At 35.6% G+C, this 24,674-nt stretch overlaps 5 protein-coding genes and 1 long non-coding RNA gene across 12 annotated transcripts; 4 read left to right on the forward strand and 2 right to left on the reverse strand.

Annotated features, from left to right (window-relative positions):
* Window positions 1–165: 165 nt before the first annotated feature.
* Window positions 166–4,812, forward strand: Dre4 (SPT16 homolog, facilitates chromatin remodeling subunit dre4). Of its 2 annotated transcripts, XM_074249882.1 has the most exons (9): window positions 166–480; window positions 549–653; window positions 722–886; window positions 1,002–1,154; window positions 1,266–2,662; window positions 2,752–4,050; window positions 4,339–4,404; window positions 4,470–4,583; window positions 4,653–4,812. In XM_074249882.1, exons 1-9 carry the CDS (start codon window positions 412–414, stop codon window positions 4,657–4,659), a joined length of 3,375 nt encoding a protein of 1,124 aa, XP_074105983.1. In that variant the 5' UTR covers window positions 166–411; the 3' UTR covers window positions 4,660–4,812. The 2 variants fall into 2 exon arrangements, with proteins under 2 accessions (XP_074105983.1, XP_074105984.1); XM_074249883.1 differs by lacking the exon at window positions 4,339–4,404 and having other exon boundaries at window positions 169–480.
* On the reverse strand, window positions 4,665–6,637 carry LOC141531844 (uncharacterized). 2 transcript variants are annotated; one of them, XM_074249890.1, is made up of 4 exons: window positions 6,410–6,637; window positions 5,880–6,281; window positions 5,356–5,677; window positions 4,665–5,264 (listed from the first exon to the last, which is right to left on the reverse strand). In XM_074249890.1, exon 3 carries the CDS (start codon window positions 5,675–5,677, stop codon window positions 5,396–5,398), a length of 282 nt encoding a protein of 93 aa, XP_074105991.1. In that variant the 5' UTR covers window positions 5,880–6,281; window positions 6,410–6,637; the 3' UTR covers window positions 4,665–5,264; window positions 5,356–5,395. The 2 variants fall into 2 exon arrangements, with proteins under 2 accessions (XP_074105991.1, XP_074105992.1); XM_074249891.1 differs by having other exon boundaries at window positions 4,665–5,278.
* Window positions 6,638–6,777: 140 nt separating this feature from the next.
* Window positions 6,778–17,445, reverse strand: Ptpmeg (protein tyrosine phosphatase Meg). 4 transcript variants are annotated; one of them, XM_074249887.1, is made up of 17 exons: window positions 17,150–17,445; window positions 16,756–16,971; window positions 15,873–16,087; window positions 15,614–15,736; window positions 15,500–15,542; window positions 15,252–15,419; window positions 15,065–15,185; window positions 14,919–15,006; window positions 14,661–14,813; window positions 14,336–14,568; window positions 14,098–14,265; window positions 13,760–13,937; window positions 8,533–8,700; window positions 8,062–8,237; window positions 7,446–7,989; window positions 7,078–7,362; window positions 6,778–6,975 (listed from the first exon to the last, which is right to left on the reverse strand). In XM_074249887.1, exons 3-17 carry the CDS (start codon window positions 16,020–16,022, stop codon window positions 6,892–6,894), a joined length of 2,682 nt encoding a protein of 893 aa, XP_074105988.1. In that variant the 5' UTR covers window positions 16,023–16,087; window positions 16,756–16,971; window positions 17,150–17,445; the 3' UTR covers window positions 6,778–6,891. The 4 variants fall into 4 exon arrangements, with proteins under 4 accessions (XP_074105988.1, XP_074105989.1, XP_074105990.1 ...); XM_074249888.1 differs by having other exon boundaries at window positions 14,925–15,006; window positions 15,494–15,542; XM_074249889.1 differs by having other exon boundaries at window positions 13,760–13,913; window positions 15,494–15,542; window positions 17,150–17,444.
* Window positions 13,445–14,534, forward strand: LOC141531845 (uncharacterized). The gene is made up of 4 exons (XR_012479989.1): window positions 13,445–13,514; window positions 13,661–13,888; window positions 14,092–14,260; window positions 14,397–14,534. It is a non-coding gene; the product is annotated as an uncharacterized LOC141531845 (long non-coding RNA).
* Window positions 17,446–18,027: 582 nt separating the features above from the next.
* Window positions 18,028–22,228, forward strand: L(1)g0007 (ATP-dependent RNA helicase l(1)G0007). Its single transcript, XM_074249881.1, has 4 exons — window positions 18,028–18,139; window positions 18,331–18,831; window positions 18,929–19,924; window positions 20,017–22,228. Exons 2-4 carry the CDS (start codon window positions 18,340–18,342, stop codon window positions 21,937–21,939), a joined length of 3,411 nt encoding a protein of 1,136 aa, XP_074105982.1. The 5' UTR covers window positions 18,028–18,139; window positions 18,331–18,339; the 3' UTR covers window positions 21,940–22,228.
* Window positions 22,229–22,419: 191 nt separating this feature from the next.
* Window positions 22,420–24,579, forward strand: Nle (notchless protein homolog 1). Of its 2 annotated transcripts, none has more exons than XM_074249863.1 (5): window positions 22,420–22,534; window positions 22,820–23,183; window positions 23,302–23,795; window positions 23,863–24,100; window positions 24,160–24,579. In XM_074249863.1, the coding sequence occupies exons 2-5, from the start codon at window positions 22,850–22,852 to the stop codon at window positions 24,519–24,521; spliced, it is 1,428 nt and encodes a 475-aa protein (XP_074105964.1). In that variant the 5' UTR covers window positions 22,420–22,534; window positions 22,820–22,849; the 3' UTR covers window positions 24,522–24,579. The 2 variants fall into 2 exon arrangements, with proteins under 2 accessions (XP_074105964.1, XP_074105965.1); XM_074249864.1 differs by having other exon boundaries at window positions 22,431–22,534; window positions 22,848–23,183.
* The last annotated feature ends 95 nt before the right edge of the window (window positions 24,580–24,674 follow it).

The following is a 24,674-nucleotide window of genomic DNA, read 5'->3' on the forward strand; positions in this document are numbered from 1 at the left end:
CAAAAGTTATAACACTGAAGTTAGCCATCAACTATTGATGTTCAAAATTTTTTTAGTAAAATATTTAATCTTAAAGAAGTCTACCTTACCATGAGATGTAACTAAAGATGGCGGAGAGTAAAAATACACGCGCGGCAATATATAGTGTCCTTGTCTATCAGCGTCTCGCAACTCCGATACACTTTCAGGCGAATCCCGCCATCACACACTTCGGTCTGGTGATTAATTTCTTTTGCGTAGTTACTCTAAGATTTTCCTGAATTTCCGTCGGTGAAAATGTAAAAAATTCTCACCTGCGGGCCAGTTATTTATTTTACACTTAAGCGCCGGATTAATTTTATAAAACGTGTGAGTTTTTCTTGGGGTGAATATCTGTTGCTTGGTCGAACTCTAACCTAAAAAGCGTCGGCGATGGCAACCGTATCTCTCGACAAGGAGACATTCTTCCGGCGTATGAAACGCCTGTACAGCGGCTGGAAGGTAAAATTCATCAATCATAAGTCTAATTATTAATTATCAACTTACTTAATAACTGACTTGTTGCTCAGGATGGCGAAGTCGGGACTGATGACAGCTTCAGCAAAATGGACTGCCTCATTTCGGCAGTGGGGACTGACGAGGACATAATCTACAGCAAGTCTATGGCTCTTCAGGTATTTTATTTTATTTTAATTAATTTAGTTTTGATTTTTAATTTACGTTTTTTTTTAATTATTTCCAGACTTGGTTGCTGAGCTACGAACTTACTGACACTATCATGATCCTCGCTGAGGATTGCATCTGCTTCTTGTCCAGCAAAAAGAAAATCGAATTTCTTCGACAGGTCGAGAGTGGAAAGACTGAAGAAACTGGAGTTCCTCCTGTTAAATTATTTGTTCGAGACAAGGTATGTTCTTTAACAATTAATTACATTAAAATAAGCAGTCATTTAACTATTTTTTAATTTTATTTTAAAAAATTGAATTTTTTTTTATTTTTTAAAAATTTTTTTTATTTTTTAGAGCGACGAAGACAAAGCAAACTTTGGTAAATTGATCGAAGTAATAAAAGGAAGCAAAAAGGGTAAAACACTTGGTGTTTTTTCAAAAGAAAATTATCCTGGAGCTTTCATGGACGCTTGGAGAGCTGCGATGAAGGTTCATTCCTTCGAAACTGTATGTATAATTAATTAATCTACATTATTAAGAGAATAAGAAAAATTTTATTTATTTTCTTATTGATTAAAAAACTTTTTCTAATAATTTTATAAATTATTATAATTTAAGATTGACGTGAGCGCAGCAGCAGCCTATGTAATGTGTCCGAAAGAAGATGTAGAAATCTTAACAATAAAAAAAGCCTGCGTGGTGTCAGTAGATGTCTTCACCAAGTACCTCAAGGACCAGATAATGGAGATTATCGACTCAGACAAGAAAGTCAAACACTCAAAGCTAGCCGAGGGCGTGGACGCAGCAGTCACTAACAAAAAGTACATAACCGGCGTAGATACTTCTCAAGTAGACATGTGTTACCCCGCGATAATCCAGAGCGGGGGTAACTACACTCTTAAATTCAGCGTGGTGAGCGACAAAAACACGCTCCACTTCGGGACGATTATTTGCTCTCTCGGAGCGAGGTACAAATCTTACTGCTCGAATATCGTTCGTACGTTGCTGGTCAACCCAACGAGCGCGATCGAGGAGAACTACAACTTCCTTCTGGCTCTGCAGGAGGAAATAATGAAGAAAATGACACCCAGTACTAAGATCAGCGCGGTCTACGAAGCGGGAATCGCGTACGTCAAGCAGGAGAAGCCTGGCATGTTGGACCACCTGACCAAAAACTTCGGCTTCGCGATGGGGATAGAATTTCGCGAGAGCTCGCTGATGATCGGGCCCAAGACACACGCCCTGTTGAAGAAAGGCATGGTCTTTAACCTCCACGTGGGTCTATCGAATTTAAACAACCCTGCGGCGACAGATAAGGAAGGCAAGAACTACGCTCTGTTTATTGGAGACACCGTGCTCGTCGGCGAGCCCGGAGCTCCAGCCACAGTCCTCACCAACTCCAAAAAGAAGGTCAAGAACATTGGAATCTACCTCAAGGATGAAGAAGAAGAGGAGGAGGAGGGAAGTGGCAAAGAGAACGAACCCAAGCCGGAGATTTTAGGCAGAGGAAAGCGGACTGCTGTTATTGAAAGCAAGCTCAGGACTGAGCACAGTTCCGAGGAGAAGCGCAAGCAGCACCAGAAGGAACTCGCTCAGCAGTTAAATGAAATTGCCAAGGCTAGACTCGCTCAGCAGTCTGGTGGCAAAGAGGAAGAGAAGATCCGTAAATCTACTGTTTCGTATAAAAGTCTCAGTCAAATGCCCAGAGAGCCAGAAGTCAAAGAGCTCAAACTCTACGTTGATAAAAAGTACGAGACTGTTATCCTACCGGTATTCGGAATTCCCGTTCCGTTCCACATATCGACCATTAAAAACATCTCCCAGAGTGTCGAGGGTGACTACACCTACCTCAGAATAAACTTTTTCCATCCTGGAGCTACTATGGGTCGGAATGAAGGCGGAAGTTATCCGCAGCCTGATGCCACTTTTGTCAAAGAAGTTACTTATCGCAGTACCAATACCAAAGAACCCGGAGAGATCTCGGCACCTTCTGCCAACCTCAACACCGCTTTCAGGTTTGTTATTTTTATTCTTTTTTTTTTTTTTAATTCAATATAATCTATATTATTAAAAAAATTAATCATTTTTTTTTTTTTTAATGTAGATTGATAAAAGAAGTCCAGAAAAAGTTCAAGAACCGCGAAGCAGAAGAACGAGAAAAAGAAGACTTGGTAAAGCAAGACACGCTAGTTCTCACGCAAAACAAAGGAAACCCCAAGCTGAAAGATCTGTACATCCGGCCGAACATCGTCACCAAGAGAATGACGGGAACCTTGGAAGCGCACTCCAACGGGTTCCGCTATACGTCAGTCCGCGGAGACAAGGTTGACATCCTCTACAACAACATAAAGAACGCGTTCTTCCAACCCGGTGACGGAGAGATGATCATCCTGCTGCACTTCCATCTCAAGCACGCGATAATGTTCGGAAAAAAGAAGCACGTGGACGTGCAGTTCTACACAGAAGTCGGAGAGATCACCACGGACTTGGGCAAGCACCAGCACATGCATGATCGTGATGATCTTGCGGCCGAGCAGTCGGAGCGAGAGCTTAGACACAAGCTGAAGACTGCGTTCAAGAGCTTCTGCGAGAAGGTCGAGACTCTGACCAAGCAGGAGATTGAGTTTGATACTCCCTTCAGAGAGTTGGGATTCCCTGGCGCGCCTTTCAGAAGCACCGTACTGCTCCAGCCGACCAGCGGTTGTCTGGTTCACTTAACAGAGTGGCCGCCATTTGTTATCACGCTGGAAGATGTCGAGCTGGTCCACTTTGAGCGTGTACAGTTTCACCTCAAGAACTTTGACATGATCTTTGTCTTCAAGGACTACCACAAAAAAATCGCGATGGTCAACGCCATCCCGATGAACATGCTGGACCATGTCAAGGAGTGGCTGAACTCTTGCGACATTCGATACTCCGAGGGAGTCCAGTCGCTCAACTGGGCCAAGATCATGAAGACAATCACCGACGATCCCGAGGGATTCTTCGAGAGCGGTGGTTGGACCTTCTTGGACCCGGAGAGCGACGCCGAGAACGAGGAGGTTGATGACGAAGAAGAAGAAGACGATGACGCCTACGAACCCACAGATATTGAGAGCGAGGAGGAGTCTGATGAAGACTCCGACTACTCTGAAGCTTCTGAAGACTCCGAGAGCGAGGAGGAAGAGCTTGGAAGCTCTGAAGAGTCCGGCAAGGACTGGTCTGACCTCGAAAGAGAAGCTGCTGAAGAAGATAATGAAAGGAGCAATTATCCTGCGGATACCTACTCCAAGAACAAGAAAAAGTCCAAGCACGACACTCCTTCCCCTTCGAAAAATCGGCACAGCTCCAAGCACAAGAGCTCAAGTTCCAAGAGCAAAAGCAGCTCCAAAGATCGCGATCGCAGGTCTTCTGATAAACACAGGTAATTTATTATTTTTATTTATTTTTCTCGGGAGTTATCTATAAGGTTCAATATTTTCTATTTATTTTTCTTCAACGCATGAACCTTGTTGATTATTTTATGACATTAGAATTAAAGTTGGCAGTCACTTAATAAGTTTTTAATTTTTAATATAATTAATAAAAAATTATTGAACGTCGACTAATTTTAGTATCATAAATATATGGTAAATTAATTTTCATGATAATTTATAATTCTATTCTGAAAATAAATCTTGTCTGTTTTCCACTGGACGATTATTTATTTAAGAACGGACCGATCTCGAAGTGGGAGGTCACACAAGAAAGTGTCTCCTTCAAAATCGTCCAAACATAGGTGATTATATTACCACCCTTGATTAATAACTTGATTAATAAAATTTTTATTTATTTTTTATTTAGCCCGAAAAAGAGCGACCGACACGACAAGCACAAGTCCTCTCACTCATCCTCATCTTCCAGCAAAAAGCGACCGCGCGACGACAGTTCTGACAGAAGAAAATCCAAAAAATCAAGGTACTTACTTGTTAATAAATAATTAATTTATTTAAAAAAATAAATTAATTAATTTTATTTATTTTTCAGGAAATAAATCGAGTAAAAGTGTCTCTTCAGAGTTGATAGGCTGTATACATTCATTGCAAGATAACTATTAAGTTTTCAACACAGTTATCATCCATTAATTTTAATATTAATAATTATTATTTTTGTTTTCTATCCTCAATCATTAAAAAGTTAATTACAAGTAAGGCGTAAATTATTTATCGATTATCAGCAATGTACAAATGTTCGCTGTCATTTTTAATTACGTAATATTGCATTGACTATATACGTAATTTGTTTATTATACTACATAATTACTTTTTTCATTGACATAAAATTTTTTTTTTTTTAAATAACTTTAATAAAAGATTTTAATAAATTTTAATAATGGTATTTCGTTGAATGAGGAACAAAATAATTTATAAGCGTATATATTTTTAAGTGAAAGAGAATATATAATACTCTAAGTAGGGTATGATGAATATTAATACTGGCAAGTATAACAACAAGTTAAATGATCTGCGGTGGTTTATAATAGGAAGTGAAAGTATCTGTTGAACAGCTTTCTCCGACGCATCGTTTGATGACACTTGTTACTTCTGGTTTCACTCTACCAAAGTCTCTCTTTTTGTTACTCTGGTTCCGATCAACTATCTTTAATGTTAATTCTTAAATTTATTTTAAAATAATCAAGAAGAAATAATCTTTTTTTTAATCTTTTATATAAGAAAATATAAATGCTTACATCGATATAAATTAGAGCAATGCGAGGGATTTAGACTTAATTATTCATAGCCGATTCCATCGACTCGTTGCTGGAGGTTGGCTATCACTTCTGCAGGAACAATTTCGCTTAAGAATGGACCGAGGTCTATTTTGCCGGTTTGGCTCTCTGCGAATTTGATTTCAATTGCTGGTTTTACAGACTGGATCTCTGAGTTTGGGCCAATCTGAGTTTTTCGCAGGGTGTCTATAACTTCTGGGACCAGAGCTTCTCCTTCTTGTTCTGGGAATCCCGCTGCGGTGTAGATTATTACAGCGAGCACTGCAATTGCTAATACCTTCATCTGGAATTTTTTTTTTTTATTAAATAAAATTGAGAAAAATATTTTAAAGAATTAAATTTGATAAATCATGATAAAAATTTTAATTTTTAAGTAAAAAAAATTTTTACAAAAAGAAACTTTTAGAGTAATAAATTTTAATATTCATTTTTATAAAAAAAAATATTAAACTTCTATTAAAAACAAACAAAAAAAAAAAACTTACGGTGAATATAAGCGTAAACTTGTAACAGTAAAAACAGAAATGAAAACAAGACTAAGTGAAATCGAAGGTACGCATCAGCTTATATACACGGTTGGTTTCTTAAAGTATGTGTAACTGGTGGTGGTGATGAACACCTTGCATTGTAGCAAGTCTTAACGTCCTCTTACTTGACCCAAGAGAAGGGATCAGGTAGCTATAATCCCATTTGACCTCAATACCCTCTCCAAAATAAAAACCTATTTACTCAAAATAAAAAAAAAAAAATTTTTTTTCAACAAAAAAATCAAATATACAAAATGATTACTTTATTTGATCATTAAAAAGTACAAATCAATGAGACTAGACAGCTACCAACTCTCATGCGCCCTTACAATTTAATTGACAATATTTCCAACTCTATTTCTAAAATAAACAATTTCAATATATATATATATATATATATATATATATATATATATATATATATATATATATATATATATATATATATATATATATATTTTCCGGCGCTTATATTATTATATAGCTACCTTTAGTTTCTGGCACAATTTTATTTGATAATAATTAATTATATTTACATATCCGAGATAAATAATAAAATCGTTTTGCTTAATAATTAATGGTAAAAAAATATAGATAAAAAAAGTGGATACTTTCCAACAATTCTCCACATCAGTTATTACTCTAACTGTTAAAGATTCATTGAGCTTAATATTTATTAATAATTATAATAATAATCATAATTAGATTTAATATTAATATAGAATAATAAATCGGCTGGAAGAATGTTATTTAAAGTTTCCTAATTTATAAATTATTTAAAAAGTTATTTTCACTGGTGGGTTACTTCTAGCGGACTATCACACGTCCGACGCTACCTTTAATAAATATTTATATAATTATTGTCTATTTATTAAAAAAAAAAAAAGAACCCTTTAAATTTAATTGAAAAAGGCCTTGGACATTTGTGCTTTCTTATTTTTCATTTTCATTATCATTTTTAAATTTATTTTTATCTACTAAATTCTATAAGAGGTTTTGCAATACCCTCGGTATATGCTTTATGGACCGCTTCACAGACAAACTTGTACTGACTCTGAAATAAATAAATTTACCTTCATTAATAATTCATCGGGGATTTTAAAAATATACATTTAAAGATTTTCCTTATTATTATTATGAAATAAATATTACATACAGCATTTTGAATCATCATTGCGCGTTGATCTCTCATAGACCTAACAATATCCAGCGGATAGACTGGTTGGTTGGCTTCAATAAGACACAAAGCCGTTTCCATCAACACCAGAACACCAGTGCGTCCGATACCTGCCGAGCAATGGACAACGGCTGGTTCTACCATTCCTGTTCTGGCAGCTCGAACGCGTTCTGTGAATTTAGTAAACTGACGCCAGTCGCTGGGAACTCCGTGATCAGGCCATCCGCAATATTGCATGTGTGTTATATCTCGTTCTTCTCCAGTCTAAAAATTAAAAAAAAAATTTTTTTAATTTATCCATCCAATTAAATAATAATCATCAAATAATAATATAGTCACTTAATTACATTAACGTCACGTAAAATAAATTCACGAAAGACAAAAAAGTCTTCAATTTTTTCCAACGTTGAGATTAGCATCAAGTTCCTCAGAGTCAGAGTTTCGTTTAGAGCCGGCCAATACTGGTGACACTTGGTACGTCCTCTTTCTACAAGCGTGGTCAACATCACCACCAGAGTGCTGCCAGCTTCTAGGACCATTTGCCAAAAATCAGCAACTGTGGAAGACAACGGGCCCTGGGTCGCGATGTACCGATTTATAATACCCGACCCGGGGATCTCCATGTTGACGTAGTTCGCGTTTATGTAGTCACCATTAACACATCCCATCAGAATAACTCTTGTAACATCATACGGCGAAATATCGCGGTACCGATTCTTGTTCTGGTTCTCGGCTTTCTTCGACTCCAAGGATGTAAGTTCCGGGTTCTTCCGGTAGAGCTGCTCGTACTGGGCTATCAGGGCTCCGCTGGCGAGGCCGTCTGCCAGGAGTAACATTGATTGGGCCAGTGCGTCCGAGCCAACCGCCGAATGTGGTGCGTCAGGTACGTATCTAGTTTTATTAATATTTTATATTAAATAAATTAATTTAATTTTTAAATATAATATTAGATTTTTAAATTACCTGTAAGGAGGTTCTTCTTCAGAAGCTTCATCAGTTCCAGCAAGTGCGTTGTAGAGCGCATTGGGACGAACAGTCAAGGTCAACTCACCATTCCCCGTATCCCTTGACTGTCTTATCAAATTAACGACGTGATCATGCAGCATTCCGTTTACGTCGATACCGTTGATGTATAAAACCTAATGAAAAATAAAAATTTACAATGACTAGGCTGATCTAACAAAATCTAATAAAATAAAATAAAATAGCTTTCATTTGAGTACCCACATTTTTATATATTTTTCATAAATACATATATGTAAATAAAATATATGAAAAATTGATGTGGGTACTCAAATAAAAGGTCTTGATGAGTGTAACATCAAGATGAGCTTATATCTTTAAAAATATCAATAGTTCACAAGATACAAGGTAATTTTTTATTTATGTATCTAGAGATAAAGGATTAATAATATAGAAAAAAGAATGACTTGCCTGATCGCCTTCATTTAACTTTGGATAACAACGATCAGCAGGTGTATTTGGCGCAACTCGAGACACCAAGATGGGCATATCAAGGTCTAGACCTCCTTTCACATTGAAGCCAAATCGGCCTTGCTCATCAGGTGTCAATCTTATCGTTACCAAGCCATCATCAAGAATCTATTAATTTATTATTTTAATTATATTTCAAATTTCGTTCTCGAGATCACTAGGTAGTACCGTCTTTGTACGCATATTCACATCACAAAGTTCAACTGTAAAAACAAATATAAAGCGTTTCCCAGGTAACCGACTTATTTATCCTCATTACGTTTTTTGTGCGCTGTAAAGTGAACATCACATTTAAACATCTAATTAATTTAATTATTTTATTTAAAATAATTTATTCAGTTGACTATTTATAAAAAAAAAAAAATTAGTTTTTATCTAATTTAAAAATGAGTAACAAACGTCAAGCTTTTAATAACTCTGATTTAGAGTTACTTCAAAAGAAATTGAAACTCTACCAAGAGCTTTTCAATTTAGAAAATAAAAATCAACCATTGGAAGATTTAGTTAAAAATCAACCTGACAATGTTTCTGAGGGTGAATAATTATTTATTATTATTTTATTTTCTATTTGGGCAACCAAAATTAAATTTTTAATTTTGTTGCACCTTTTTTTTTCGACTGGGTTAGAGTTAAAATACAGAGTTAGAATTTATTTAAAAATTATTTTTACTCTTTGCGTCAAGAGAAATTATTTATTGTTTCTACTTGATAGCTTCTCTTAACCTAGATCTTATGGTCTTGCAGACTCAAGTGATGACGACACTTCTAAAAGTGACATTGACTTGGAACCGGAAATTGATCCTTCCCTTAATAATGATCCCAAGGCATCAGTCGGGCTGCAAGATTCAAAGGCTCCTGAAGCTTCTACCCTCAGTGAACCTGTCCTTCAAATGTTGGGTTCTGAAAAAAGATCCTTGAAGGACAAAAGTTTCAATTTTCATCCGGAACTTGTATCATGCTGGAAAGAGATCCTCTCATCAGGCATGAACAAGGAAGATAAGTCGAAAATGGATAACAAATACCCTAACAAAGGTAATTGTCCTCTCGTTGCTCCGATTCTCAACCCGGAGATGCTTCCGTTACTTAATAAGACGTCCAAATCGCGTGATAAATACTTGGCTAATCACCAAGATTTATGTGGAAAAAGTTTAGTTGCTCTTGGCACAGCTATTTGTCAGATCTTCAATGACAAAGAAGAGCCTTCAGATAAACAAGACCTTTTACAACTTCTTTGCGATTCCAGCTCCATGATGTGTGAGCTAATGTTTCAATTGACTAAATCAAGACGTGCTCAATTATACCCTTGTGTAGATGAAAAAAGAAAATCTATATTGGAAGATGCACCCACAGACCAATTCTTGTTTGGTGAAAACTTAGCTAAAAAAATCAAGTCTGCTGTCGTAATAGAAAAAACTGGTCTTTCTATTAAAAATCAGAATTCTAAAAAGGAATTTTCAAAATCAAAAACTTATTTAAACTGGAAGAGCCCGTCTGCTCCACGCTCCAACCAGACGGGCTACAATCGTTCTTCATTCATGAGGAAATCAAATGCCTTCAAGAACAATCATTCGACGACTCGATCCCGCTCAGAGAACCAACCCCCTCTTGCTCTACAAAACCAGACTCAGAACAAAAAGTAAAGGTGAGTCCTGTCGCTGGTCGCCTGAAATACTTCATACATGAATGGTCCAAAATCACAGCTGACCCTTTAATCATTGAAACTATTTCTGGATATAAAATTCCATTCGTTTCTGCTCCAACTCAGTCGTCAAAACCTCTTAATAGTCATCTTTCAGTAGAAGATCATGTCCTTATTCAGAAAGAAGTGGATGATCTTTTGACTATGGGGGCTATTCAGGAGTGTTATGAGGAAGATGGCGAATTTTTATCTAGCATTTTTCTTGTTCCTAAAAAAAATAAAAAAATGAGATTTATTCTTAACCTGAAAAAATTAAATAAATTCATAGAGACTTCTCATTTTTAAATGGAAGATTATCGAACAATTTTAAAATTAATATCTAGAGATTGTTTCATGGCCAATTTTGACCTACAAGATGCTTATTTTATGATTCCAGTACATAATGAATATTGGAAATATTTAAGATTCTTTTTTAATAATCATCTCTATGAATTTATTTGTTTACCTTTTGGATTGAGTACAGCCCCATGGATTTTTACAAAAGTTTGTAAACTTATTATTAGTCATTTAAGAAGCTTACAGTTGTCATCAGTAGTTTATCTTGATGATTGGTGGATGGTAGGTAACTCATTTGAATCATGTCAAAAAATATAAACATTTCAAAAAATTTTTAGAGTCATTAGGATTTATAATAAATAAGTCTAAGAGTAATCTCATCCCATCTACATTATGTAAATTTCTAGGTTTTTTATTTGATTCACATCAAATGACAATTGCTCTAACAGACGAAAAAAGATCCAATATTTATGATTTAATTTTAAAATTTAAAAATCTCTCCTTTTGTACAATTAGAGAGTTTTCTCAATTTGTTGGTAATATTACGGCAGCTTGTCCAGCTGTTAACTATGGTTGGGTTCATTCAAAAGCATTCGAACAACAGCGTTACTTAGCTCTTAATAATTCTACCAATGATTATGATCAAAATATGCCTATTTCTTCTCATTTAATTAAAGAATTAATTAAAATTCGATTGGTGGTCTAATAATATATTTATATCAAAATGCCCTATTAGAAATTCCAACTTTAAAATAACTATTTACTCGGATGCATCATCAACAGGCTGGGGAGCTTCTTGTCATGGACAAATAGCTTATGGACACTGGAACTCGAGAGAAAAATCCTATCATATTAATTATTTAGAACTTTTAGCATCACTTAACAGTCTAAAAACATTTGCCTCTGACCAACATGATTGTGAGATTCTTTTGAGAATTGATAACTCTACCACCATCGCCTACATTAATAAAATGGGAGGAACTAAGTATAAATATTTGAACGATCTAGCTTTTGATATTTGGTCTTGGTGTGAATTAAGAAATATCTGGATATTTGCTTCTTATATTCCTTCTCAAGATAATATCGATGCAGATAGAGCTTCTCGAATTGAAAATATAGATACCGAGTGGGAATTATCTCCCTATGCATTTAAAAAAATTACTCGACAACTCGGTAGACCAAATATAGATCTTTTCGCTTCAAATATTAACAAAAAATGTAAAAAATACTGTTCTTGGCATCGTGATCCATTAGCAGTATGTATTGATGCGTTTACTATCAATTGGAGTAACTTAAATTTCTTTGCATTTTCTCCCTTCTCTCTAATTCTAAAAATTAAAAAAAAAATCCAAACAGATCAGGCTTGTGGGATTTTAGTAGTTCCAAATTGGAGTGGTCAGCCATGGTACCCTTTATGGTTATCTTTACTAGAATCAAAACCAATTATTTTCCAACCAGATGCTAATCTTCTTCTTTCTCCTTGTAGAACAATTCAACATCCTTTAGCCTCGAAACTATCCCTGATGGCAGCTCGACTATCCAACAGGCATTTCTAAGAAAAGGTTTAAGTAATGACTCTGTTAACATTTTGGTGAAATCTATTTCTGCTACAACACTTAAACAATACTCCAAACCAATAAGAGATTGGACATCTTACTGTATATCTGAAAATATTGACATTTTTAACCCAAATGAAGAAAAGGTTGTAGAATATTTAACATCAAAATTTAATAATGTAGTAAAGTATAGTTCTTTAAATACTATCCGCTCTGCTTTATCATTAATATGTGATAAAGATTTAGGAAAAAATTTTTTAATATCGAGACTATTGAAAGGTGCTTATAATATTCAACCTGCTAGACCCAAGTATGATAGAATTTATAGTTTAGATCCTGTTCTCGAAAAATTAGAAAATCTAAACCCACTTAATAATCTTAATTTACACCAATTAACAAAAAAATTAGTTGTTTTACTTGCAATAGTTTCTGCACATCGGGTCCAAACGATTTCTTTAATTAAAAGATCTAATATTCATAAAGAAATGATGGCTATGAAATTGAAATCCCTGATAGGATTAAATCCTCTCGACAGGGTGCATTTCAGCCCCTTCTGATTATCCCAAAATTTAGTAATATTAACTTATGCGTAGCTTCGACATTACAACATTACCTAACTGTCACATCTACTATTGTAAATAACAATGACTGTCTTTTTCTAACAATTAAAAACCTTATAAAAAAGCATCAAAAGATACAATCAGTAGATGGATAAGATCCTTTTAACTGAGTGTAAAGTTGGTGAAAACTATACTTCTCACAGTCTTAGACATGCGTCTACTTCAACTGCCTTAAGCAAAGGAGTTGATATAAATATTATTAAAAGTCTTGCAGGATGGTCTAATAAATCAAAAGTCTTTGAAAAATTTTATAACAGACCTATAATTAACAATAAGACCACGTTTGCGTCATCAATATTGTCTTAAGATTACTTATTATCTAACCATTTGTTTTACTTAATTTAAAAAAAAAAAAAAAATATACCTTTTCACAATTTCAATTTGTTATGATTAATTTAATTGTTCATTATTACTAATAAAAAAAAAAAAAAAAAAATTTTATTTTCTTTTAATTGAACTTTACTGTTCCTTATTTAATATTTTACTTACATGCTACAGCTCTGAACATCTACCTAGTGATCTCGAGAACGAAATTTGAAATATAATTATGTAATCGAGCGAGGTCGCCGAAGGCGACCGAAGCTCGATTATAATTATATTGATGATTTCGTTCGAAGAGATCACTCCCACCCATCTTTCACTCTCCCAGTGATCTCTTCAAATAATGCTTTAGCTAAACTGTAATGAGGATAAATAAGTCGGTTACCTGGGAAACGCTTTATATTTGTTTTTACAGTTGAACTTTGTGATGTGAATATGCGTACAAAGACGGTACTACCTAGTGATCTCTTCGAACGAAATCATCAATATAATTATAATCGAGCGAGGTCGCCTTCGGCGACCTCGCTCGATTACATAATTATTCGATAAAACAATTAATTTATCAATATTAAATTTTATCAACACTAACGGTATAGTTATACAGCGTAACATTGATATTTAATGACTTATGACTATGATAAAAAGTAAGTCGCAGTTAATGACTAGTTTAATTATTAATTAATCCAATTACTCACCTGTGGCGCTGGAGAACTAGTTGGCTCGCTGTAATCCGGCAAATCGTATATATTTCTCTCAGCAGTGTCGTCATCAACGTAACTGAGGATTCTTGAACCCAGTACTGGAGAAAATGCCCCGCCTTGAGTGTGAGTGCTCGTGTTTATCTCCTCTCTGAGGGACAAAAAACCACCCTCACTGTGTACGCGAACATGGATTCAAAATTAACGCACATGCAACACAGTATCATAAAACTACAATTCATGTCTTAGCTATTTTATCATCAAAATAGTTTTTTAGACATCTAGAATATTTTTTAAAATTAAAATACTATTTTTATTTATTATTTTAGACATACTCATCACTGTTATTCCCCTCGACCCAAGCTTGTCGCGGTTCTCGCGATCCTAAGGACTGGACTTTGTTGTCATAAGGCCTGGGAGGTCTTGCTGGAGCGCTTACTACTTTACCTTTCTCTTCAATTGGCACTTGGTTTACCCCGTGAATTATTCGCTTGCTCGGTGATCTATAAAAAATAATTATCAATTAATTATAACCATTTAATTTTTATTTTTTTATTTTCTAAAAATAATTACCTGATGAATGTTCTTTCAACCCTTGCACGATGCTTTCCGTCCTCGACCGTTTGGAACTCAGTTCGTCCCGAGTAAGTAAACCGACTGCTGAGAGTCAGAGGGAATCTTCTCGATCGCATTTTCGGACTGTGGAGTCGGAAAAACGTGTGGTGCTCTACGCATGCTTTCCACAGATTTTTTGAGCTGCGATATGTTTGCATATTGAAGCCCAGAAGAGTGTCATAGTTCTCCGACTGAAATTATGTTAGAAAGTAATTAATAGAGTAGATCTATAATTAAAAAAGTACAGTGCAATTTAATAAAATTAATTATTTAATGAATTTACCTGCTCTCGGCGAAGTTGAATAAAAAACTGCTTGCGTTTGAAAGAAATCTTGACGATTTTCGACCAGGAAAATACGTTGATTTTAATATTATTTTGAAAGACCACCAACCCGATTGACGTTACGCCCAATTGAATCTCTTTATTTGTTGAGTCCTGTTGATTTACATCCAGGTTTAATATTAGTCGTTTAAAATAACTGATAGTGTACTGACATAAAAATTTAGATAAAAAATTGTCGAGTACAATAAATGTGCATACCCTTGCCTTATGTAACTCCACTCCGTACATGTCCAGCCGTTTTGCATGTTCCAGGAAATTAAACTCTGCATCCGCTGGCAATTGGCCTCTAAAAAATTACTCATTTAAATAATTAAAAAAATAATTTAAAAAAAAAAAAAAACTACTTGTGAAGTTTATGAAGTTCACAAATTTTCTTCTCCATTTCTTCGGTTTGTCCTGGAATGAGCTGCAATCTTGATAAATACCCAGGTCCATGTTCTTCTGGGTGGTAATCGCCCAACTCAGCTGTTTAATAAAAATTTATTTAAGCTTGAATTTAAGTATATTTAAAATTTTTTATTATCAACTTACATTGAACGGTGTAACTAGCTATTAGACAAGCAGTGCTAGTAGGAAGTTGAAGCTTTCCGTGAAGAATATCTCTTCTTATTTGGAGGTAAAACTGGTACCTCGTGTACTCTTCTTGAAGTTTACTTGGATCAGATACATAAAATTTAACTTTGAAAAAAAACTGACCGCCTGAAAAGAAAAAAAAATTAAATTCCTGCTGACTAGTTTGATCGGAGAATATCATTTAAAAGAATGATCTTTACCCTTACTTCTTATCTGCTTTTTAACCGGCTTCGATGGGTCTAGCCATCTCTGAAAAAATTCAAAATTAAATATTTTTTTTTAATACATTTTTATAAATTTTTTATTTAAATAAAAATTACCATAGCATCAGAATTAGGATAGACAGCTGGATTTTCAGCGTATTGCAAGCCAAAGTAGTCTTTTTCAATGAGCTCCAGGTGCTGGAAGACCAGGTCTAGGAGAATCTGGCCCTTGGCACGTTTCTGAAAGAAATAATTAAAATAATTTTTAAAGATATAAGCTCATTCCGGTGTTACACTGATCAAGAGATATCATTTGAGTATCTACATGCATTTTTGATATATTTTTATAAATAAAAAAAAAAAAAATAATACTCACATCAAGCTGAAAGGTATGCTGAGTTTCATCGAGAAAAACTACAGTAGCTGCAAGTGACTTCAATCTGCGATCGCGCGCCAGCTCGGCTCCTCGAACGTGGTAGCTCCCACTGGAGCCACTCAGCGCTCGTCTTGATACACTCTCGATCATATCAAGTACCTGAGCTAGCTGAGTCAACCACCTTCCAGACAAGATGCTAAGTCGCCATCGATAACCTTTTGTACACACACCAACACCCACATTATTATTATTATTATTATCAATTATCTCTTAAATTATCAGCTATATCATCCATCAAATATTTAAATAACTTTATCTTTTACATATATCTATTAGCGAAGCTGTTTTATGTTAGAGCATTATTGCATTATCAATTGCTGTAATTATTAATAGGTGTTAATTGTTAATTATTTTTTATAATTTTTAATTACATTCCATTGATATATTTTTTAACTCCAGATCACTCAAGAATATTTATTCAATACTGAATTATATAATCTAACCAAAAGTTTTGGCATTTCACTCGGACAAATATAGAACATTCTCAAAATAGTTTTTACTGTAATTTCAAATCTCATGAGTTTACTCTTTCGTTTTATTCGTTGCTACTTTGGTGTTATATTTATTATATTCATACTCTATGAAAATTAAATTACCTGGCAATTTTCAGAATTTTTTTTCAATAATAAAATTATTAAGAAAAAAATTAAAAGAAAAAATTGCACTTGTAAAAAATTTAAAAAACTACACGTGCAATTATTTAAAAATAATTTTTTTGCTAATTCAATTTTAGTTTCATTCTTTTTTAAATTTAATAATTTATTAAAAAATAAAAATTTACAATGTAATTACTATTAATTAAAATATAAAAAATTATACTTACATTCATTATAAAAATGAATTAATTTGTAACAAATTAATGAGCTTAAAAAATACTTTTAGAGCAGACGGGTAAGAATATTACATCAAGTTTCGAGTCTGGATGAACTCGTTTCTTAATTGATTTAATTAGAGCTCATTAATTTAAACCCGGCGTCGAAAAGTAACTTTATTTAAAGTAATACTCGTTTATTTATTTTTTGGAGAAGCCGATTTAGATCTAAGTAGAAAAAAATAAAAAATTTTAAATGGTTTAATTAACCAGTAATATATATTTATAGAGTATAGTAATGTGTAATGTGTAATGTGCAAGTATGTAAGTATATATAGAGTTTATGACTGACAGGAAACTTTCACTTGGAAGCCATAAGCCATGTGGATAAGAGAGTGATTTTTACCCGTGTAATGAGAATAAACGCCAACCACTATGCTAATTAAATCCTGTCATTTGGACATTCGTATCACACTTGATAATTAAATACATCTATCGCTTAGACTTTTAATATTAACATTTAAGCGCACTCTTCTCGGAGTTAACAATTGTTTTTTTATATTTTTCACCCGCTGAAATTTTTATTATTTATTATTATTTATATTTATATTTATAGTTTGGAGGAAGAACGCCAGTATTTCTAGGAAAATTAAAAAACTAAAATTATAAGAAGTGTACTGAGATCACATCGTAAACCTATGCGCTGAACAACGCTTAAAACCAACGCGGCCATCGCGAGTCGGTAAAATAAGTTTCTAAGATGGCGCGCAATCTGCTGAAAAATGCGGAAAAATTTTGAATTTATATTTTAATCACACTGAAGTTGACAGACATTAAAAATTTTTTTAGAATTTTATAGCCATTAAATTATTATTAAAAAAAATTATTTAGAAAGTTTCACCTATTATTAAAATTAATAAAAATTACAACTGAAAATTTTTAGAAGCTTTTTTTTATTGTAATTAATTTGTTAAAAAAATTTTTTAAATTAACAACAGATGGCAGCAATGATAAGTCTTTGTAGAATGTTTTGAAGGGGGTTATTCTACTTATTATTATTAATGACGTGAACACAATTTAAATATTATTACTATGTTTATTCAAATACTTAGAAAAGGTTACACAGGTACTCATGTATATATAGTCTTGCACATAAAAAAAGGTATTATTGTATTATTATTTTACGCCACAGTTGTGATAGCTGATTTGCTTTGGTTTTTTCCTCTGGCCAGTAGTGGGCGCTTCGAGCGCTTTGTTTGAACTTCCTGCCTGTAGAGGCGTGACTGAGGATTCAGTGCCGCCACATCTTTTAGTGTCAGTCTCCATTGTCAATTATTTTACTTGTTTTGTTCAATAGACGTTGTGTTTTTATTAAAAATTTTTGAGCATCTAAAACGTAAGTAATTAATTTTTTTTTTAACAAACTAACTTTTAATTAAACAAATATTAATAAATAATTAAAGTGATAAAATAGAAGTGTAATTTTTAATTAAAAAAAAAAAAAAAAAATATTGATAACCTCTAAATGTCAGCAAACGTTTGATATTTATTATAACACTTCCGTTAAATAAAAAAATTTAATTTCAGAAATTAACAATGGACTCGGATTTATATGAATTAAAAGGAACCGATGAAAGCAATGAAGTCGGAGGTTTAATAATAATGAAGAAAAAACCTTCTGAGCACGCTTTTAAAAAGCCCACGTTGCCACCTGTGATTCCTAGCTCAAAAAAATTAGACAAAAAGCAGGAGCTGAACCAGGACACTGCTTCTTTTTCAAGCTCGAGGAAGGAAAAAAGAAAATACAGAGCACCTGCTGATGAAACACCAACTCACACTGGAGGTGTTGATAGAGCAGCTAGGGAAAGACTCGAGCAGCGACTCAAGAAGCAGAGACACGACGGGCATTCCAGGGACCGAGAGTATAAAAGACATCGGGATCGAAATAGCGACAGAGATCGGAGAGAAAGAGATTGGGATCGCGATTCTGACAGAAGGAGCGAGAGACGAGATAGTTATCGCAGTAGCCATCGTCAGGATTCGATTAGGTTTAAAGATGAACCAAGAACTCCGCAATTTAGGGTTAAGGTAAATTATAAATAGATTAATTGATTTTTTTTTATAAAAAATAAAATTTAATAATTATTAATGTTTTTTTTTTTTTTTTTTTTTTTTTTAATTTAAGGATTCAACCTCAAAGTGTTCTTGGGATGAAGACGACGACGAAGTGATAAAAAAATCAAGCTGGGACCATCCAACTCCAAAACACTACGGCTCGCAGCGCGAACACAGTGTGAGAAGTGAATTTACACCTTCATACAAGTACAACTCCTGGAATAAAGACCGCAAGTCCTCAGGAGTGACTCCTAAGCCAGAAATTGAAGACTCTGAGTACTGGGAGGAGGAACAGAAGCGGCTAGACCGAGAATGGTACGGTTCAAACGACTACGAAAGCCGTCAATTCTCTAACATTCCCGAGGAGTACGTCAAGAAGAAGGAAATGGAGCTGCAGACAAAACCTCAGAAGAGAATGTCTGCCCAGCAGAAGCAGACCAATAAAGACGACAACAAGTGGGCTGTCAACCGGATGGTGACTGCCGGAGTTGCCACATTGCTGACCCAAGACGACCTCGACGAAGAAGCAGAGGCGAGGGTCCATGTGTTGGTCCATCACGTCGTTCCTCCGTTCCTCGATGGAAGAATCGTCTTCACCAAGCAGCCCGAGCCGGTGATTCCCGTCAAAGACCCCAACAGTGACATGGCTCTCGCTGCCAGGAAGGGCTCGGCTCTTGTTCATCATTATCGAGAGCAGAATGACAGACGGAAGAACCAGAAGCGACACGTTGAGCTCGGTGGTACAAGACTCGGGAACATTATGGGAGTCAAGGACCAGCGGAACGAGGATCGAGAGAAGCCTGGCCAAGAAGTCGACTACAAATCCGGTCAAAAGTACGCCAAACACATGGGCCCAGACTCCTCCAGCACCAAAAGGCGCCAAGAGATTCTTAATCAGCGCAGGAGCCTCCCGGTGTTTGCTGTCAAGGGAGAACTGCTGAGGGTCATCAGAGAAAACAATGTGGTGATAATTGTCGGAGAAACTGGGAGTGGAAAGACCACTCAGTTGACTCAGTATTTGTATGAAGAAGGCTACGCCAAGAACGGGTTAATCGGATGCACTCAGGTAAATCCTTTTTTATTGATTTTTTAAAATAAGATTTGAAACTAAGACAGTTAATATAAATATTTATATTAAATATAAATTTATTATTATAGCCGCGTCGTGTGGCCGCAATGTCAGTCGCCAAAAGAGTCTCCGACGAGATGGATTCCAACCTGGGTGACAAGGTCGGGTACGCCATCCGATTTGAAGACTGCACCTCGAAAGACACTGTCATCAAGTACATGACTGATGGTATTCTCCTGAGAGAAAGCTTGAGAGAAAAAGACCTGGACAAGTACAGCGTGATCATCATGGACGAAGCCCACGAGCGTTCTCTCTCTACAGACGTTCTCTTTGGGTTGTTAAGAGACATTGTTAAAGAAAGAATGGACTTGAAGTTGATAGTTACTTCTGCGACCATGGACTCGACGAAATTCGCGGAATTTTTTGGAAGCGCCCCGACTTACAACATTCCTGGAAGAACTTTCCCTGTGGAGCACATGTACGCCAAAAATTCTGTCGAGGATTATGTTGACGCTGCAGTCAAGCAGGTTCTGCAAATCCACTTGCAGCCGAAGAGCGGGGACATCCTGGTGTTTATGCCGGGTCAGGAAGACATCGAAGTCACTTGTCAAGTCCTCAAAGAGAGACTGGAGGAGATTGAGTCCGCTCCAGAGCTGCTGATTCTCCCGATTTACTCCCAACTTCCTTCGGACTTGCAGGCTAAAATTTTCCAGAAGTCCCAGGAGGTGAGAAAATGCGTCGTCGCGACCAACATCGCCGAGACTTCACTGACTGTCGACGGAATAGTTTTTGTAGTTGACTCCGGGTACTGTAAGCTGAAAGTCTACAACCCAAAGATAGGTATGGACGCGCTGCAGGTCTACCCAGTCTCCAGGGCGAATGCTGACCAGCGCGCTGGTCGTGCTGGAAGAACTGGTCCGGGAATTTGTTACAGATTGTACACTAGGAAACAGTACCTGGACGAGCTGCTGCTCACAGGGGTTCCTGAGATCCAGAGGACGAATCTGGCCAATACTGTTCTGCTGCTCAAATCTCTGGGAGTTGAAAATTTACTGGCGTTCAAGTTCATGGATCCTCCACCAGAAGACAATATTCTCAACTCGCTGTATCAGCTGTGGATTTTAAAAGCCTTAAATAACACAGGAGAGCTGACTGCACTCGGTCGACAGATGGCTGAATTCCCGCTGGACCCTCCGCAGTGTCAAATGTTGATCGTCGCGTCTCAGCTCGGCTGTACTTCGGAGATCCTGATAATTGTCTCGATGCTTTCCGTCCCTTCAATATTCTACAGACCAAAGGGCCGAGAAGAAGACTCCGATTCTGCGCGAGAAAAGTTCCAGGTTCCGGAGTCGGATCACCTGACCTTCCTCAATGTATACAACCAGTGGAAGTCCAACGGGTACTCGAGCACTTGGTGCACGGAGCACTTTATCCACGCAAAGGCCATGAGAAAAGTCCGTGAAGTTCGTTTGCAATTGGAAGAAATCTTGAAGCAGCAGAAGTTGGAGCTGGTCAGTTGCGGAACTGACTGGGATGTTGTACGCAAGTGTATTTGCTCGGCGTACTTTCAACAAGCAGCAAGACTCAAAGGTATCGGGGAGTACATAAATCTGAGAACTGGAATGCCTTGTCACTTGCATCCTACCTCGGCGCTCTTCGGAATGGGCTTCACTCCGGACTACGTGGTCTACCATGAGCTGGTGATGACTGCTCGTGAGTACATGCAGTGTGTCACTGCTGTTGATGGCCACTGGCTCGCAGAACTTGGTCCGATGTTCTTCAGTGTTAAGGAAACTGCTGGAGGCGGTCGAGCCAAAATGAAACAGACTCTCCAGCGCATGAACGCCATGGAGGAGCAGATGAAGCAGGCTGAGCTGGAGATGAAGGCCAAGGCTCAGGAGCAGCTACAGAGGGAGCAAGCTTCTATCAGGCACCAGGAAATTTCTACGCCTGGAAGGTTTGAACCCGGGACTCCGATGTCCTGTCGCAAGCCTGGAAGTTTTGGACTTTAAATAAAATTAAAAAATTATCAAGTAACTGCTAACTTTAAATGTATAATTATTATTTATGAGTGATAAGTGTAAATAATTAAAAAAAAAAAAAAAAAAAATTGAAGCTACTGTTTTAAAAGACTAGGATATTTTTTTAGTGTTGCTCAGTTATTTTTAACTGATTAATTTAATTTATATTAAGATTAGTATTATGTATGTATATAACTTTGTAAAAATTATATATTTATTATTATGTATGACCACAAGAGATTTTGATCTTATGATTAAATAAATTATATCTTTAAGTATTTCTAAATATCTCTGCATTTTTTTTTTTCGTCCATCCTGAATTTTAAATTAAAGTAAAAAAAAATTTTTACAAGTTAAATTTATTAAAAATAATCCATTAAAATAAAATTAAAAAATCATCAAGTGTCTGCTAAATTTCACGTGTTTTTAATTTTTGTCACATTACTGCGCACGCAACTATTCAGTGTCTATTTTGTCGCCGAGCTGAAACCCACATGCTTGCTCTTCAAAACATTTTAAAAGTTTATTTTTCTAAATATTATAATTTATTTATTGTAAATATTTTAGTAATTGATAATTAAACTAGGTAAGTTTAAAATTATTAATCAACAGTATTTTTATTTACTGTAATTTATTTATTACTTGATAAACAAAAATCTTAACCTCAAATTCCTTATGAAAATTAACTTAGCAGATAGTTAATAATTTTAAGAATTTTTGTAACAAATAAATTATGTCAAAAAAATTGACATTTAGAAATATTAAAAAACTACAAATGCAATTTTTTGGAGCAAATTTATTTGTTAAAAAAAATTAAAAAATTGTCAAGTGACAGCTAACTTTAATTGTCTTAATTCCTAAAAACTTTTAGGAAAAATTTATTTAAATTAAATTCCTAGAAATGAGTAAAAGAAAATCCGAAGAAATGGAAGAAAGTGACGGAACAATCCACACAGTATTAGCCAGGTTCAAGTCGGAAAAAGGTGAAATCCTCCCAGAGACCTTTAATTTACCAGGAGGAACAACCGCCAAGCAGTTGGAGGGAATCTGCAATAGTTTGCTCCAACAAGAGGAACCGGTCCCTATTTCATTTTTTATAAACGACGTAGAAGTCGTCGGGAGTCTTCAGGAAAATTTAAAGGGCAATGATTGCGAGCAAGTTATTGATATTGTCTACCAACCACAAGCTGTTTTCAAAGTGCGCGCTGTTACTCGATGCACTGGATCAATTGAAGGTAATTTTTTTATTTTATTTAATGTATAAATTAATTTTTTTTTTTAATTATAAAAAATACAAGCTAAATAAATTTTCATTAATTTAATTTGAATTAAAATGAATTATTTTTAATGTAGGACATAGAGAAGCAGTAATATCCGTGGCATTTTCTCCAAACGGACAGAGTTTAGCCAGCGGGTCTGGTGATACCACTGTCAGATTTTGGGACATTCACACCCAGACTCCTTTGTACACTTGCGAAGGTCACAAGCACTGGGTTCTCTGCATATCATGGTCCCCTTGCGGCAGCAAGCTCGGATCTGCTTGTAAAAACGGAGTGATAATGCTGTGGGACCCAGAAACTGGAAAGCAGATTAGTAAACCGATGAAAGGGCATAAACAGTGGGTCACAGCCCTTTCCTGGGAACCTTACCATCGTAATCCGGATTGCAGGTACCTGGTGAGCGCTTCTAAGGACAGTGATCTCAGGATTTGGGACACTAAGCTTGGACAGACGACTCGGGTGTTGGCCGGACACACCAAGAGTGTCACCTGCGTCCGCTGGGGCGGTCGTGGCTTGATTTACTCCGGGTCACAGGATAGGTCTATCAGGGTCTGGAGAGCTGAAGATGTAAGTAATGATATTTTTTTTTTTTTTTTTTTTTTTATCAATAAATTAATTTTTAAATTATTTTCAGGGAGTTCTTTGCAGAGTTTTGGATGGACATGCTCACTGGGTCAATACCTTGGCACTGAACGTTGACTATGCTCTAAGGACTGGACATTTTGAGATAGTTGAAAGCCCTAATGCCTCTAAGGACCTTCAAGAGCGAGCTCTGAAACGCTATCAAGCTCTGGGGGACGAAAAATTGGTATCTGGATCCGATGACTTTACACTCTATCTTTGGAACCCTGAGAAAGATAAAAAACCTATTGGTAATTTTTTTTTTTTTTAATTTTTTGATAATATGTAACAATAAATATTTACATTGCAGCGAGAATGACAGGCCACCGACAGTTAGTAAACGACGTTAAATTTTCCCCGGATGGCCGGCTAATTGCATCAGCCTCGTTTGATAAATCAATAAAATTGTGGGAAGCAACGACAGGAAAGTTTATTAAAAATTTGCACGGTCACATTCAGGCTGTTTTCTCAATTGCTTGGAGTGCTGACTCTCGGCTACTGGTAAGTGGTAGTTCTGATTCTACGCTCAAGGTCTGGGACGTCAAGGCTCAATCTTTGGCTCAGGACTTGCCTGGACACGCTGATCAAGTTTATGCGGTCGATTGGTCTCCTGACGCTATGAGAGTTGCCTCTGGAGGCAAAGACAAAGTTCTTAGACTCTGGCAGAATTGATTTTTTACTGTAATTAATAAATTTTATAGTATAATAAAATTTTTATTATTCTTTAAAAGATTTTATGAAAAAATTTAATTTTAAGTTAATTAAAAATTATTTTTTATAAAATAAAATAATTACTAAGTACAAATTTGTAAATAGTAAATTTCG

Source organism: Cotesia typhae, unplaced genomic scaffold (genome assembly GCF_013202065.1).
Source record: "Cotesia typhae breed Kobodo isofemale line unplaced genomic scaffold, CoteBio_Ctyphae contig_50, whole genome shotgun sequence".
Lineage (NCBI taxonomy): Eukaryota > Metazoa > Arthropoda > Insecta > Hymenoptera > Braconidae > Cotesia > Cotesia typhae.